General features: G+C 35.6%; 1 protein-coding gene across 2 annotated transcripts in view; it reads right to left on the bottom strand.

Annotated features, from left to right (window-relative positions):
* Positions 1-13,802, bottom strand: part of Top1 (DNA topoisomerase I) — a 79,837-nt gene that overhangs the window by 15,864 nt on the left and 50,171 nt on the right. For both annotated transcript variants that reach the window (XM_071608930.1, XM_027945092.3), the window contains 5 exons: positions 9,752-9,867; positions 5,255-5,376; positions 4,453-4,575; positions 2,205-2,392; positions 1,804-1,948 (listed from right to left, as the gene is read on the bottom strand). In XM_071608930.1, the coding sequence (XP_071465031.1) occupies positions 1,804-1,948; positions 2,205-2,392; positions 4,453-4,575; positions 5,255-5,376; positions 9,752-9,867 (694 nt within the window). The remainder of the gene's footprint in view (positions 1-1,803; positions 1,949-2,204; positions 2,393-4,452; positions 4,576-5,254; positions 5,377-9,751; positions 9,868-13,802) is intronic.

Genomic DNA, 13,802 nt, shown 5'->3' with positions numbered 1-13,802 from the left:
TATGTAGATGAGTATTTTTCATTAGAAACACAAGGCAATAAGCAAGAAAATGTAGTGTAAATGACAATCTACTTAGCCTTTTAATGTGGCTTTCACACCTTAAAAAGATGTTAAATCCCTACAAACCAAGACTAAGGTTTTTAGTCTCAGTCTTCTAAATGTAAAAGTCACTGTCTATAGAGAAGTAATTCCCTGAGTGTTTTTTAGGTTGCTGTTCACATTTTCATGTATGTCAGCAAAGCCAGGTATATAGCCAATGGCTAACAAGACAGTTTCTTCTTTCAGAAACTATCAATAAAAACCAAAACACGTAGTTTATGATGTGCTTTTACAGACATCATCCCATCTGGTTTTGATGGAATTTACCCAGGTGAGAACTTAGGAAGCTAGAAAAGGTATGTAAGACTAGATTAGATTTTAGTCTTTCCAGATTCAGAGAATTCACATTCTTTTTCTCAAGAGTCAAGAAAGCAGAATAGAGGAAGAGAGCTATGGAAATCAATATATGTTTATTACTCCTTATATCGCATTCTGTCTACCAGACAGTAGCAGGGATGATGGCAGGGACTGTATCTGTCCTGTTTAGTCAATGTAATTCCTTGTGCTATGCATATGCTGTGCCTGGCACATACTGGGATTTTAGTAAATATTTGTACATTCATAAACGAGTAAAATTACAATGTGACCAATTACAATGAGACACTTTAGGGAGGTTACCAGAGAATGCTAACCGTGAAAGTACTTGTCTTTTTTAGTGGGAAGGTTTATTGTCTATTAGTCTAGATGGAGAGAACATTCAACAAAAACAGATTATTAAGAAATATAAATGAGGGGTTGGGAGTGTGGCTCAGTGGTAGAGCGCCTACCTTACACATGTGAGGCACTGAGTTTGATCCTTAGTACCACATAAAAAATAAAGAAAGAAATATAAATGAAAACTAAACTAAGATTTCATCTCACCTCAATCAGAATGGCAAATATCAAGAATAAAAGTAATAATAAATGTGGGGGAAGCTGTAGGCAAAAAGGGTAAATTCACTTATACATCGTTGATGGGACTTGGTGGACTGCAAATTAGTGCAACAGTCTGTAAAGCAGTATGGAGACTCCTCAAAAAACTAGGAATGGAACCACCATTTAACCCAGTTAGCCCACTACTTAGTATAATTCCAAAGGAGTAAAAAAAGAAAAAATAAAAATCAAGATTCTACAGTGACACAGCCACACCAGTGACACAGCAGCACCAAGCACCATTCATAATAGCTAAGCTATGGAAACCAATCTAGATGCCCATCAACAGATAAATGGATAAAGAAAATAGTTAAATGGATAAAGAAATTGTTATATACATACATAATGGAATATTACTTAGCCATTAAGAATGAGTTTATGACATCTATCAGTAAATGAATGGATCTGGAAACTATCATACTAAGTAAAACAAGTAAATCCCAGAAAATCAAAATTCAAATGTTTTCTCTGAGATGTGGATGCTAATCCACAATAAGGGGATGTGGGTGGGAAACAGTAGTTCAGTGGATTAGACAAAGGGGAATCATGGGAAGGGAGAGGGATAGGAATAGGAAATACAGTAGAATGAATCTAACATAACTTTCCTATATACATATATGAATACACCACAGTGAAGCTCACCATCATGTACATCCACAAGACTGGGATCCTAATTAGAATAAGATATATTCCATGCTTGTAAATCAGAATGGATTCTATCATGCATAACTAAAAAAAAAAAAATTAAAAAGATTATTAACCCCACTAATGGGATCAGTCCTTAGTCCTTACCTTGATTCGTGAACTGGGATTTAACATGATGTATTTAATGGAACCTTGGATGTTCTGTGTCCAAGAGACTAACCAAGTAACTTTATTATCATGCCGGACCTCTTTCCACTTATGTCCCGGAGGAGGAGAAGGAACCTTGGCATCTCTATGAAAATAAGAAAGCAGAGAAATGAGAAGAAAGAAACAATTTCACCTTACGTATCTGCTGGGCATTTACTTCCAAATTTTCTCCTTGTAACTCAACCTAAAAAACACTCGGGAGATCTACCCACAGAAATATACCATGTTGCTCTTACTCCTTCCTAAACAGTCCTCACTAACATGGAGAACAGTCCTAACTATTGGCAATAAAGGAAGCCCTTCACCTCATTTCTGACCTAAAAAATAACTGTCGTACTTACTTGCTACAGTTGATGATTATATCCTCAGGCATGATCCTTCTTTTCAGCATGCCGGTCTTTGGATGGTTGCCACGGCCAAGGAAAAGCCCGGGAGGCTCTATCTTGAAGTTGGCAATCCTCTCTCTATGGTTATCCATAATACAAAAGCCATATTCTTTCAGCAATTTTTCATTTTCCTCTTTGATTTTCTGGAATATAGCAAAGTAATCAAAATGGATTCAAACTGCTGTTCTCTGCTCACCTATTTTTTTTTTTAATCTCTTGTGGAAGAAAAGGTCAAAAATCACTAAGAAATAAATTAAAGTATAAGAAAACATCTGGTAGATTTTTCAGAGACAATAAAATCCTCCCCCTAAAAATCTACCTAGAACAACTAACCTCAACTACAGATTCAAAACTGACTTCTCAGCACTGGGGATATAGCTCACTGGTGGGGAGTCTGGCTAAAGGGCATGCTCAAGGCCCTGTGTGTGATCCCTAGTCCTGGTACAGGGCGGGGGTGAGGCAAGAAGAACCTGACTACACACAAAAAAAAATCTGATTCCTTTTTTTTTTTTTTTGGTACTGGGGATTGAACTCAGGAGCACTTGCTCACTGAGCTACATCCCCAGCCCTATTTTGTATTTTATTTTAGAGACAAGGTCTCACTCAGTTACTTAGCGCCTTGCTTTTGCTGAGGCTGGCTTTGAACTGGAAATCCTCTTGCCTCAGCCTCCTGGCCACAGGGATTACAGAAAGGCATGTGCTACCTTGCTGGGCTAATTCCTCTATTTTAAACAATATGTGTTTACAAGTATTATCTGGGTGTTTTAAAATATAACTTTAAAAAGTGCTTCACAAAAGCCAAAGCCATTTGGTTAAAAAGTATTTCATAAGGGTTTTTAAAGCCTAGACAAACTTGTTTCATGGATTATTTCTTAGGTTTATGGGTATATATACTTTGTGATACTTGCTCCTCCTCTTGTGGGGGGAGGGGGAGTTCCAACCTCCTTATCTTCTGTCAACTGTTCACCATCTTATATTGATAACCAAGTTCTGCTGCTTTGTGGGTAGAAACAAAATTTGTTGGTTGCGTCTTTGGCAGGGGCTAAGAAGGTCATGTTAATAAAAGCTTTTTATATTTGAATCACCATTTCAAGAACAAAGCTCCAAAGTGGTCTTAAAAAACAAAAACAAAACAAAAAAAAACCTGAAGTAAATAATACACTAAATTTCACTAATTTGGAATATTAGTTAAAAGATTAACCTAAGAGTAAAAACATCTGATGCAATTATCATTCTTAAAGTGACTCAGTAATTTTTAAACTTAAGACCTAAAATAAATAAATGTTAAATTCAATTAATATATAGAGCTGGGCGCAGTGGTGCACACCTACAATCCCAGCAGCTCCGGGAGGCCGAGACAGGAGAATTTCGAGTTCAAAGCCAGCCTCAGTAAAAATTAGGTGTGAGACCCTGTCTCTAAATAAAATACAAAACAGGGTTGGGGATGTGGCTCAGTGGTTGAGTGTCTCTGAGCTCAATCCTCGGTACCACCCCCCAAATGATTATGTAAGCATGACAGGCCCTTTAAAAAACTGAAACTACAGGGCCTTGAAGTATAAAGAATCCTTTAACATCCTTAACTTAATAAAAATCTAGCCTGAATTCTTCTAGATTATGTGTTACCAACTTTTTCTAGATAAAATATTTTAGGTTCCAGGTGGGAATAAAGGGAAGGGTCTCTGTTGCAACTACTGATCTCTGCTACTACTGAATAAAAGCAACAGAGAATATATAAATAAGTAGATGTGTCTGTTCAATTAAACTTTTTTACACAAACAGGCAGCATGTACAAAAAAAATATGTGCTAGATACTAGAAAGACCCTTCAGCAATGAGGATGGCCAAGACTAAAAGTGGATAAGTGTGACTAGATTTCAAAGTAAAACAAATCAAAGAATAGGGAGGTACATGGTTGATTCTTAAATCCTTAATATCTAGTACCACTGTGGGACAGGTTTTCAATGGAACAACATCAGGGATCTTATATTGAGCTAATGAATATAATTCTTATTCATTCACAATTTCCCCTCTAAATAAAACCCTTAGGAAAATTTACTTTATTAGGTTCAGAATCCTAAAAATCTTTAGCATAGAACAGTGAGATAATACTGACGTCAATGATGTGTCCCAAAGAACTAAGAAGAAATTAAATGAATTAATCACTATTCCAAAATTCTCTAGAGGTTTAATAAATTCTGTAGTACCAATTTTTCTTCTTTGCTCATCTGTTTCCGAGCTTCTGACTGAGCTTTGAAATACTGGTTCATATGGGTAAAATCACATTTGCTTAGACTGGTGATTGTATTTTTTTCTTCATTAGTCATTTCCTAGTCAAAAGAAAAGGGGGAGATAAAGATTACTCTTATGTGGTTTCTTGGGCTCTTGGCAAATTGCCACAAATCTCAGGTAGATGAATAAAACTTTGAGAGACATGGATATGAGCAATTACTTTAGTGATGAGAGGAACAGTTCCATACTCATTGTCTCTCAGCAACATTATCCCTGCTCTACTCACTCATTAAATCTGATATTCAGAGCTAGTTCAGGAGACAAACTTTAGTTCTTTAGTCACAAATTGAGAATAATAGAGTTTTAAAAACCACCTCAATAGATACATGTGGTTTTAGAGCAGAAAGTAGGTTAAATAAAATGAACAAGAATCAAGACAAATGAGATGTGAGATAAACATCTCTGCAATAGCAGAGGGAAGTCCTAGAGTCAAATTTTCCTTTGTTTAACTGGATTGAGGTTTTCTGTTTGTCTTAATCTGATTAAACACCCTCCTGCAGTTATATGAGAGCTGAGAGAAAAAAAAAAGATTTCTTAGATAGAAATTACCCATAATATATTAAGTAAACAGACAAAAAATATACAATTTGTAATACAACAAGATTCATAAAACTCAGATTTTATATCAGGGAATTTTTTGTAAAATCATAATTTATACTTAGTATTTGACCAACATTTTTGAAAGCCACTAAGGATCTAATACATGGACTATAGTACCTTTCTCCAGTCTTTAAAGAAATTTTTTCTAAATATTTCCTTAGTAGTATATTCATGGTCGAGCATTTTTGCAAAGAACGTAGCTACTTCTTCTGCTTTGGGGCTCAGCTTCATGACTTTACCTAGAAGAAAAAGTGGTTCCAAGAAGTAAGGTATAATATTTATATTCTAAATGTAAATACTGAGTACCGGAGACTTTAATAACCAATTTACCATCTTATGGAATGGTAAAAAGGTCTGGTGACAGTTACAACAAAGACAATATACTGATTTACATCTACTTGTTTAAATTCTCCTCCTCTTTTGGAGATATTTACCTGGCTTATTTTTGGAGACTATGCCAGTTAACTGTTCCCAGGTGCCTGCTCAGGACAAGGATGACTTGGGGGAAGGCCCAGTCACTCTTCCTTTTCCTTTCAGCAAGCAGGGTCCTTTACACCTCTTCAATGGTTTTTAAAAATCAAGTCCTCAGAGGGAGTCCTGCCACTGCTAAGCTAAGCAGCCTCTGTTCAAGAAGGGGAGGAAGGGATAGGGAAGGGAGCAGAAGAAAGGAATTGCAGGGAAAACAAATAGGCATCTTTCTTCTTCAAAGTTAAGTGGGTGGAATATGAATTTTTAAAAATTATATATATATATATATATAGCTAGCGCAGGCAAGCCCAGATTTCCCATAAAGCTTAAATAAGACCTCAGAGAACATTGCTACTAGAAGTATGTGTTAAAAAGACCAAAAAAGCATTAATATCATGAGGGAATTTTGTCAGAAATATAGAATACTGGGCCCTAACCCTAGACCTACTGAATCAGAAACTGTATTTGAATGAGAATCATATTCACGAGGGTTTGCAATGCACTGCACTGGAATACAGGAACTATGAGGCTGCCTTTTACAAAAACAGTATTCATCCATAGCACAAGGGATGGCTAGGGTTCCTCATAGCATGCAGTGTTTATGTAAAAGCTGCTCTTAAAAAGCCCTGCTTACTGGTAAAGCAAATGTGGATAGAGCCTAGTGGTTTTGCATATCTTAATTAGATAAAAAGCAATAAAAGAAAAGCACTTTGGAGTTAAATCTACTTTTCAAAGAGTACTTTGAACAGAACAATTTCCATTTTTTCCTTGTACATCCAACTTTATGAACCAATACATGCCCTAATAATAGCATCTGACTAATATTAACAATTCAATTAAAGGAGTTCACATTTAATATAGAAACCTAAAATTTAACCAGAAATCCATTTGCTGTAAACTCAGAAGACATCTCATCCCCTGACTGTAGGAATATGGGGAACTGTATCACAAAATTCAAACTCATAGTAGACAAAAAAGAACCTATTTGGCTATCATTTAAAAGACCAACAGGTGGCGCAGCTTTCCCTTCTCAATCCCCTGAAGTTTCTGTTTTGGAAGGAAGACTTGGAGAGGATAAACTAGATCTAGAGACTGCCAGCTCTTCACAGAACTCAGGCCTGAACCAGATGACAGTAGAATTGATATGCTTCCAATGTAAATGAAGATATTAAGCCACTAAGAATAAAATAAATGATTAAGAAAAATGTGAATTGTTCTCTGGTATGTTTGGTATATACCATGTATTAATAGTATTTGGGGGGGAGGGGGAGAGAGAGAGAAAGACACTCAGGGCTATCTTACTGAATTCTGTCCCAATAGAGGAAGTAATTGTAACTTGTCTTGTTTAAAATAAGCTGTCAGGGGTTGGGGTTGTGGCTAAGTGGTAGAGTGCTTGCCTAGCATGCATGAGGCACTGGGTTCGATCCTCAGCACCACATAAACGTAAAATAAAGATATTGTGTCCACCTAAAACTTAAAAATAATTTAAAAAAAAAAATAAAATAAAATAAGCTGTCAAAAGATTAAATATCAGCTCCCTGCTGCAGGGTAGTGGGAGGATGACTTGAAGATTCCTGGCAATGGTCATATTTTATAGAAAAGGGTTATCTCCAGTAAAAGGAAATTGCTGAGTCAGAGCTGAAAACTGAAGGTCCTTTGAAGAGGCAGGATTCACTACTTCAGTCAGCCATTACCCCCACCTTCCCTGGCAGGTTCTAAAGGAATCTGAGAATTCTCTTTCCCAGAGAGTAGGCAGCATTGACATTATCAATTTGAGCTAAGGAATCAATACTCTTTGACTTACTACAGAGTGGGAGTTTTCACAATCAAAGGAAGAACTCCCAGAGGGAAATCTAACTGAGAAATGTTAAAACTCTAGAACTGAAGGACTAGGCAAGAATGGGGGAAAGGATGGGCTGGGGTTCCAGCTCAGTGGTTGAGTGATTGGGTAGCTGTGAGAGGCACTGGGTTCAATCCTCAGCACCATATAAAAAATAAAGGTAAAAAAAATTTTTTTTTTAAAGAATGAGGGAAAGGACCGTGACAACAACTAATCTAGGCCTTGCCTTCCCATTTTGAAAAGAGAAATCCCAAGACTAGAAAATCTAGCTTTTCCCTTCAATCTCTTTGAACCTCAAAGTGAGGCTTTTGTGGTTGAGTTTTATTAATAATTTTTTATATCTTTCCCAGAATACCTGTACCTTATGATAGTCTTGGTATTTGAACACAGGAATATATCCTTTAAAAAAAAAGAAATTCTGTATAAGTTCCAAACGCTAACTGATTGTGCCACTGGAGGTAAATGGGTGGAGTTGGAGGATATCATACTAAGTGAAGTAAGCCAATCCCCCAAAACTTAAGACTGAATATTCTGGTAAGTGGATGCTAATCCGTAATGTGGGGAGTGTGTGTGTGTGTGGGGGGGGGGGGGGGAGAGCTTGCAGAGAATGGAGGAATTTGGGCAAAGGGGTGAGGGGAGAGGGCATGGGGGCAGGAATGATGATGGAATGAGATGAACATCGTTACCTTAGGTACATGTATGACTGCACATATGGTGCAACTCTACATCGTGTACAACCAGAGAAATAAAAAGTTGCGCTCCAACTTGTACAATGAATCAAACTGCATTGTACAACTAATTAATCAAACTAGCATGTACAACTAATTAGAACAAATAAATTTTTTAAAAAAATTCTGGCTTACCACACTTGTCCTTTTTCTCACTTATAGACCCAGTCCTTCAGTATGACTTACAATTGAGCATCCATTATCCAAAATGCTTATAACTAGAGTATTTAGGATTTCAAGTGTTTTTCCCCCTTTTTATATGTTGTACTATTTGCATTAACATGATGAGAAATACTGAGAATGGGACCCAAGTCTAACACAAAATTCATTTATGTTTCATACATACAAAGCCTGAAGGCAAGTTTATGTAATTTTTTTAAAATATTCTTAAGCATAAAACAAAGTTTCACTATCTGGTATGTCAGGCTGGTGCTCAAAAAATATTTTCAGATTTTGGAGCATCTAGATTTCAAATCTGGGATGTTCAACCTATACTACCTTAGACCCATAAGGATCTGTGGCACTGAAGCCACTGTTGGTAAGCAAAAAGATGTACCAGAGCTCTCAAAAGTTTTGTCACCAGTGCTTTTCAGCAGTCTTTTTTTCCAGTGTTTCTCAAAGTTTGGTCAGTAGACCACTTGGTTCAGAAGCACCCAATCCTACTCCACACCTATTCAATAGCTATTGCCCAGATCCATTCTGGTAAGAAACCTCAAACCCTTAAGCACATAAGCATTCTAGCTATTACTGCATAGAGCTCTTGGAATGAAGGAAATCAACTGAACATTATCATCTGTGTATTGCTGCACTGACAACAGAAGGCTATTTTCAAATCTGTCAACACAAGTATAGAAAAAATTGGTGATGGCTAAGACACAATTCTGAAGGTTCTAAGAGACCCACCCAGGCAGGTATTTCTTTAAAGCAACTTATCAGACTTGACTGCATATATACCAAAGGCATATTGTTATATTACGAAGATGAATAACAGATTCAAGTAGTCCTACCCAGAGGCTGACAGTAGAGTAATTAATCTTCCACCAAATACTAATACTATTTTTAGTGATAAGCAGCTTGTTGGCCTGCATTATTATCCCTAAAACAAAATATTACCATTAAAATTAGACTTTTCTAACTACTCCATTGCACTGAGTTGGTCCAAGGAAATCACATTCAGATAAAAACCTCTAGTGGATTGGGGTTGTAGCTCAGTGGTAGAGTGCTTGCCTAGCATGTATGAGACAATGGGTTCAATCCTTAGCACCACATAAAAATAAACCAATAAAATAAAGGTATGCTGTCCATATACAACTATCAAAAAACCTTAAAAACAAAAACCTTTAGCTTGAGGACCATGGACTGTGAACCATGTAATTGGACCGTTTCTGGATTATGTTAACAGTTCCCTTTTCAGTAGCAAATGGGCCTTTAAAGTTAAGTAAACACCTGATGCCTCTTTCTTGAAACCATGTAATAACTAAAAATAAATAGAAAGTAGGATTCTTCCTCATTTTCTATCCCTAAATAGAAGCAGACACCTTTTCTTGGCCAAGAATCAGACAATTTGGAACAACTCACCATCATAGTAAAACTTGACACTCTCTGGAAGGGGCTCATATGGTGGAGCAAATACAGGACCTTTATGTTCTAAGAATTTCCACTTGATGCCTTCAGGATAGCGTTCTTCTTCCCACCTTTCAAAGACAAGGCACAACCTCATTTAGTGATCACCTTGGCTATAGAAATTACCAACTATTAAATGCCAAAATAATTATAGGCTTAATTGGCTGATACTCATTCAAGGCCTGGATCAAAATAATCAAGTTTCTTTCACACTTTGAAAAAGTCAGCAATCCCAAGGAAGATGAAATTCTCAGGTGAATGGAGGAAAATACATTTCAACAGTTCAGTTCAAAGATTCTGAACATTGAAGATTATCACTTAAGGAGCTCAGCAACAAATGGATGCTATGGAAATAGAAACAGCTGTTTTAACACAATGCTGTAACAGTATACCACAATGGCATATGTAACAGGGGTTATTATTTATGCTATTGGTATGTAGGAAAAGGATTTCTAAAAGTAGAGATGCTAAGTAAAGTATAGGTAGAAACAACCCTCTGGGAAAAGTACATACTGTAACAAAAAGACCAGGAAATAATAGTTCAGGTGGGACATGTTGAGTTTAAGGTACTTATAGGTTTACACAGATCTAACTAGCAGACATGGACAAATGAATCTAAAACTCAGAGGAAACAACTTTTTGAAAACCTTTTTATTTAAAAAAAGATCAAACATAAACAATAATTAATACAATAAACAACCACCTATACACAAACACTGCTAACATTTTGCTAAATTTCTTCTTTTGGTTGAGCCATTTCAAAGTTAATTGTAGACCTAATATTTTACCACTAAATATTTCAGCAAGTATCTTTATAAAAATGATATACTCACATAACTATAAAAATACTAGTATATCATCAAAATAATTTTTCTATTATCATTCTAATATTCAGCCTGATTAATAACTTCCCAATGATATTCAAAATATATTTTTATAGAGTAGGTTTTAATAAGATCATATATTGCAGTTTGTAGATATTTCTACAAAGTCTCCTCTTGTTTGGAACAAACCTTTCTTATCACCCTAACATTGAAGAAGAAAAAGAAAAAAGAAAAAAAAAAGAGTAAGACAGATGATCTTATATACAGAATGTTTTAAAACTTTACAGATTACTATTTCTACTTTAAAATGAAAGGACCTACAATTCTATCAAATAAGTCCTTCCAAGTCCAATATTTTACTTCAAGTTTTTTCTTTTTCTTTGTAGTGCTGGGAATTGAACACAGGGCTCTGAGTAAGTGCTCTACCACTGAGCAGTATCCCAACTTCAATATATGAAAAGTTCAGAAAACATCAAAAGAAAATTACACATAGCAAATCATACTGTAATAACAGTATTACTACAAAACCAAAGTCAATCAATCTAGTCAAATGATTTTCAACTAGAGTGCTTAAGGGGGAAAAGACAGTCTTTTCAACAATGGTGTAAAATGATGACACTGGGCACTTACCTTATAGTATATATAAAATTTAATTATAAAACAAAACATGCAAACAACAACAACAAAAAACCACAACGGACCAAAGACCTAACTGTAAGTGCTATAACTATAAAATCTTTAGAAGAAAATATAGGGGGAAAATTTTACATCTTTGAATTTAGTACTGAAAAACAACACAAAAAGAAAAATAAGATGGGCTACATGAGAATTAAAAATGTCCCTTTATCAATGAATATATTCAAGAAAATGAAAGACAATTCACAGAATAGAAGAAATATCTAAAAAACCACACATGTGATTAGTCTAATATCCAGAATATACAAAGAACTCCTTTCTCGGCAATGTACTTGTAGTCCCAGATACCTGGGAGACTGAAGGATCACTTGAGCACAGGAGTTCAAGGACAGCCTGGGTAACACAGGGAGGCATGGTTTCTTAAATGCAAATCAAAACCACAATGAGATACCACTCATACCTGTTAAGATGGCAATAAAACTTTAAAAAATAACAAGTTATGTAGAGATGTGGAGAAAGTAGGACCTTGGGCATTCTGGTATGAATGGTCCAGTCATTTGATCCCTAGGAATGCCTACACACACACACACCAAAAATAGGAATTCCTTCAAATACTTGTAGCACTATATGCTAGAGTCAAAAGGTGGAAACAACCCAAGTGTCCTTGGACAGATGAATGGATCAACAAAATGGGATATATACATATAATGGAATATTATTCAGTCATAAAAGGGAAGTAACTTCTGATGCATGATACAACATGGATGAACTTTCAGGACATTCTGTTAAGTAAAATAAGCCAGTCACAAATGAATAAATACTATATAATCCATTTTTATGAGGTACCCAGAATGGTCAAATTCATAGACACAGAAAGCAGAACAGTAGTCACAGGGGGCTGGGGCATAGGGGGAAATGAAAATTAGTGTACAATGGGTTCAAAAGTTCAAAGTTTCAGTTTTGCAAGACAAAAGGAGTTCTGGAGATGGATGGTGGTCATCATGGTGCACAAGAATATAAATATACTTAATGCCACTGAACTGTATGTACATTTAGAAATAATTATGTTGGTGTCTTAATTACACATTTAATTTTTTAAAAAGTAAAGACTTCTATTTTTAAAAGATTTAATAAAATCTTAGACCTAGGAGGAGCATAGATCTTCCATAATCAACCTACCACTTTATAGATGCAGGTGGGAAACTGGCAGAATCTTCTCATTAGTAGTTGACAAAGAAAGGCCTGCATGCAAGAACTCACCAAACCCCATAGTTTATTCCTCTCTAAATCAGAGAGAACATATATTCTTGTATACATGTATGTGAAAGCATTTGCAAGGAATTAACTGTTGTAGCAGTCACAGAATAGGTGTGAGGAGACTCAGAATGCCATGTTTTCCCTAATGCAGCCAGGACTTGGCTCTATGGCTTAAAAATACAAGTTAAGTAGCAAGTTTATAATAAAATTCACTTGAAAAGGGAAAGGTGAGAAAATGCTAGAAATATGTATAAGATAGGAAAGTAAATCCACATGCTTCTTGAAATTAAGTTCCCTTGGAGTTAACAAGCACCTCAAAGTATACTGTAAAACTGTTATAAATTTTTTTTTTTAAAATCAGAAATAAAAGACACATTATAGCTGTTTTGAATTTAACCTCTGGAATTAAGGGCAATTTCTTTGACATCAGGATATCTATGACCCATATTCCTTAAGTTTCTTACCATTATATAACTGATAGTATTAATGAATCCTGATCTTTCAAGCACTAATTCCTTATATTATACTCCTAATTTCTTACATTATCCCTTTGCTAAGAGACTTGAAATTTTATTTAAAGTCACAACTAACATCTGCAATAAACTCCCCAGTTTCTAAATCTCTTTGTGAAGCATCAAATGTTAATTAGACTCAGGTTTCAACAGGTCAACCCTGACAACAAAAGTGTAAAAGTGTACTTAACACAGAACTGTCACCCTATACAGCTACACTAGATAACAGTTAAAAACAGGTTCATCTGGGTTAAATAGATTTTCATAGATGAGTCAGTGCCACCACTTTTATTGGGAAGATATGGTAAAGCAAAAAAAAAAACCAAAAAAAAAAAAAAAAAACTCGGAGGGACCTGAACCATTTTCCCCACCCCCCATAATTAACAAACTTAGGGAGATAAGGATCAGAATAAGCCACCTCCCCCACTTTTGGTCAAGAGCAACATATCTGAAAATACTGGAGGAAGGCAAAAAGATCTGCACATTTGTCAAGCTAGTAAAGTGTGTGATTCTTTTAGAGGGATAGCAAGAGAAATAGCAAAAATGAGAATATTTGCCATTTTCAGTTCTCTAACTGGGTCAATTTGGAAAGTTGGTGAGAACACTGGAATTCAATGAATGAACTATGGTAATTGGTTAGGAAGTCATTAATCCACAGAAATAAAGATTTATACAAACTTACAGTGTGTCATTAAGCACTTTTGTTTAAAAGAATGCACAAAGCTGAACAAACTTGAGAAAAACTGTAGCAAGTAACTGGTCATTCCCAAATATCTT

Source organism: Marmota flaviventris, chromosome 2 (genome assembly GCF_047511675.1).
Source record: "Marmota flaviventris isolate mMarFla1 chromosome 2, mMarFla1.hap1, whole genome shotgun sequence".
Classification (NCBI taxonomy): domain Eukaryota; kingdom Metazoa; phylum Chordata; class Mammalia; order Rodentia; family Sciuridae; genus Marmota; species Marmota flaviventris.
Note: the sequence above shows the minus strand (reverse complement) of the source record. Positions and strands in the feature narration are given on the sequence as shown.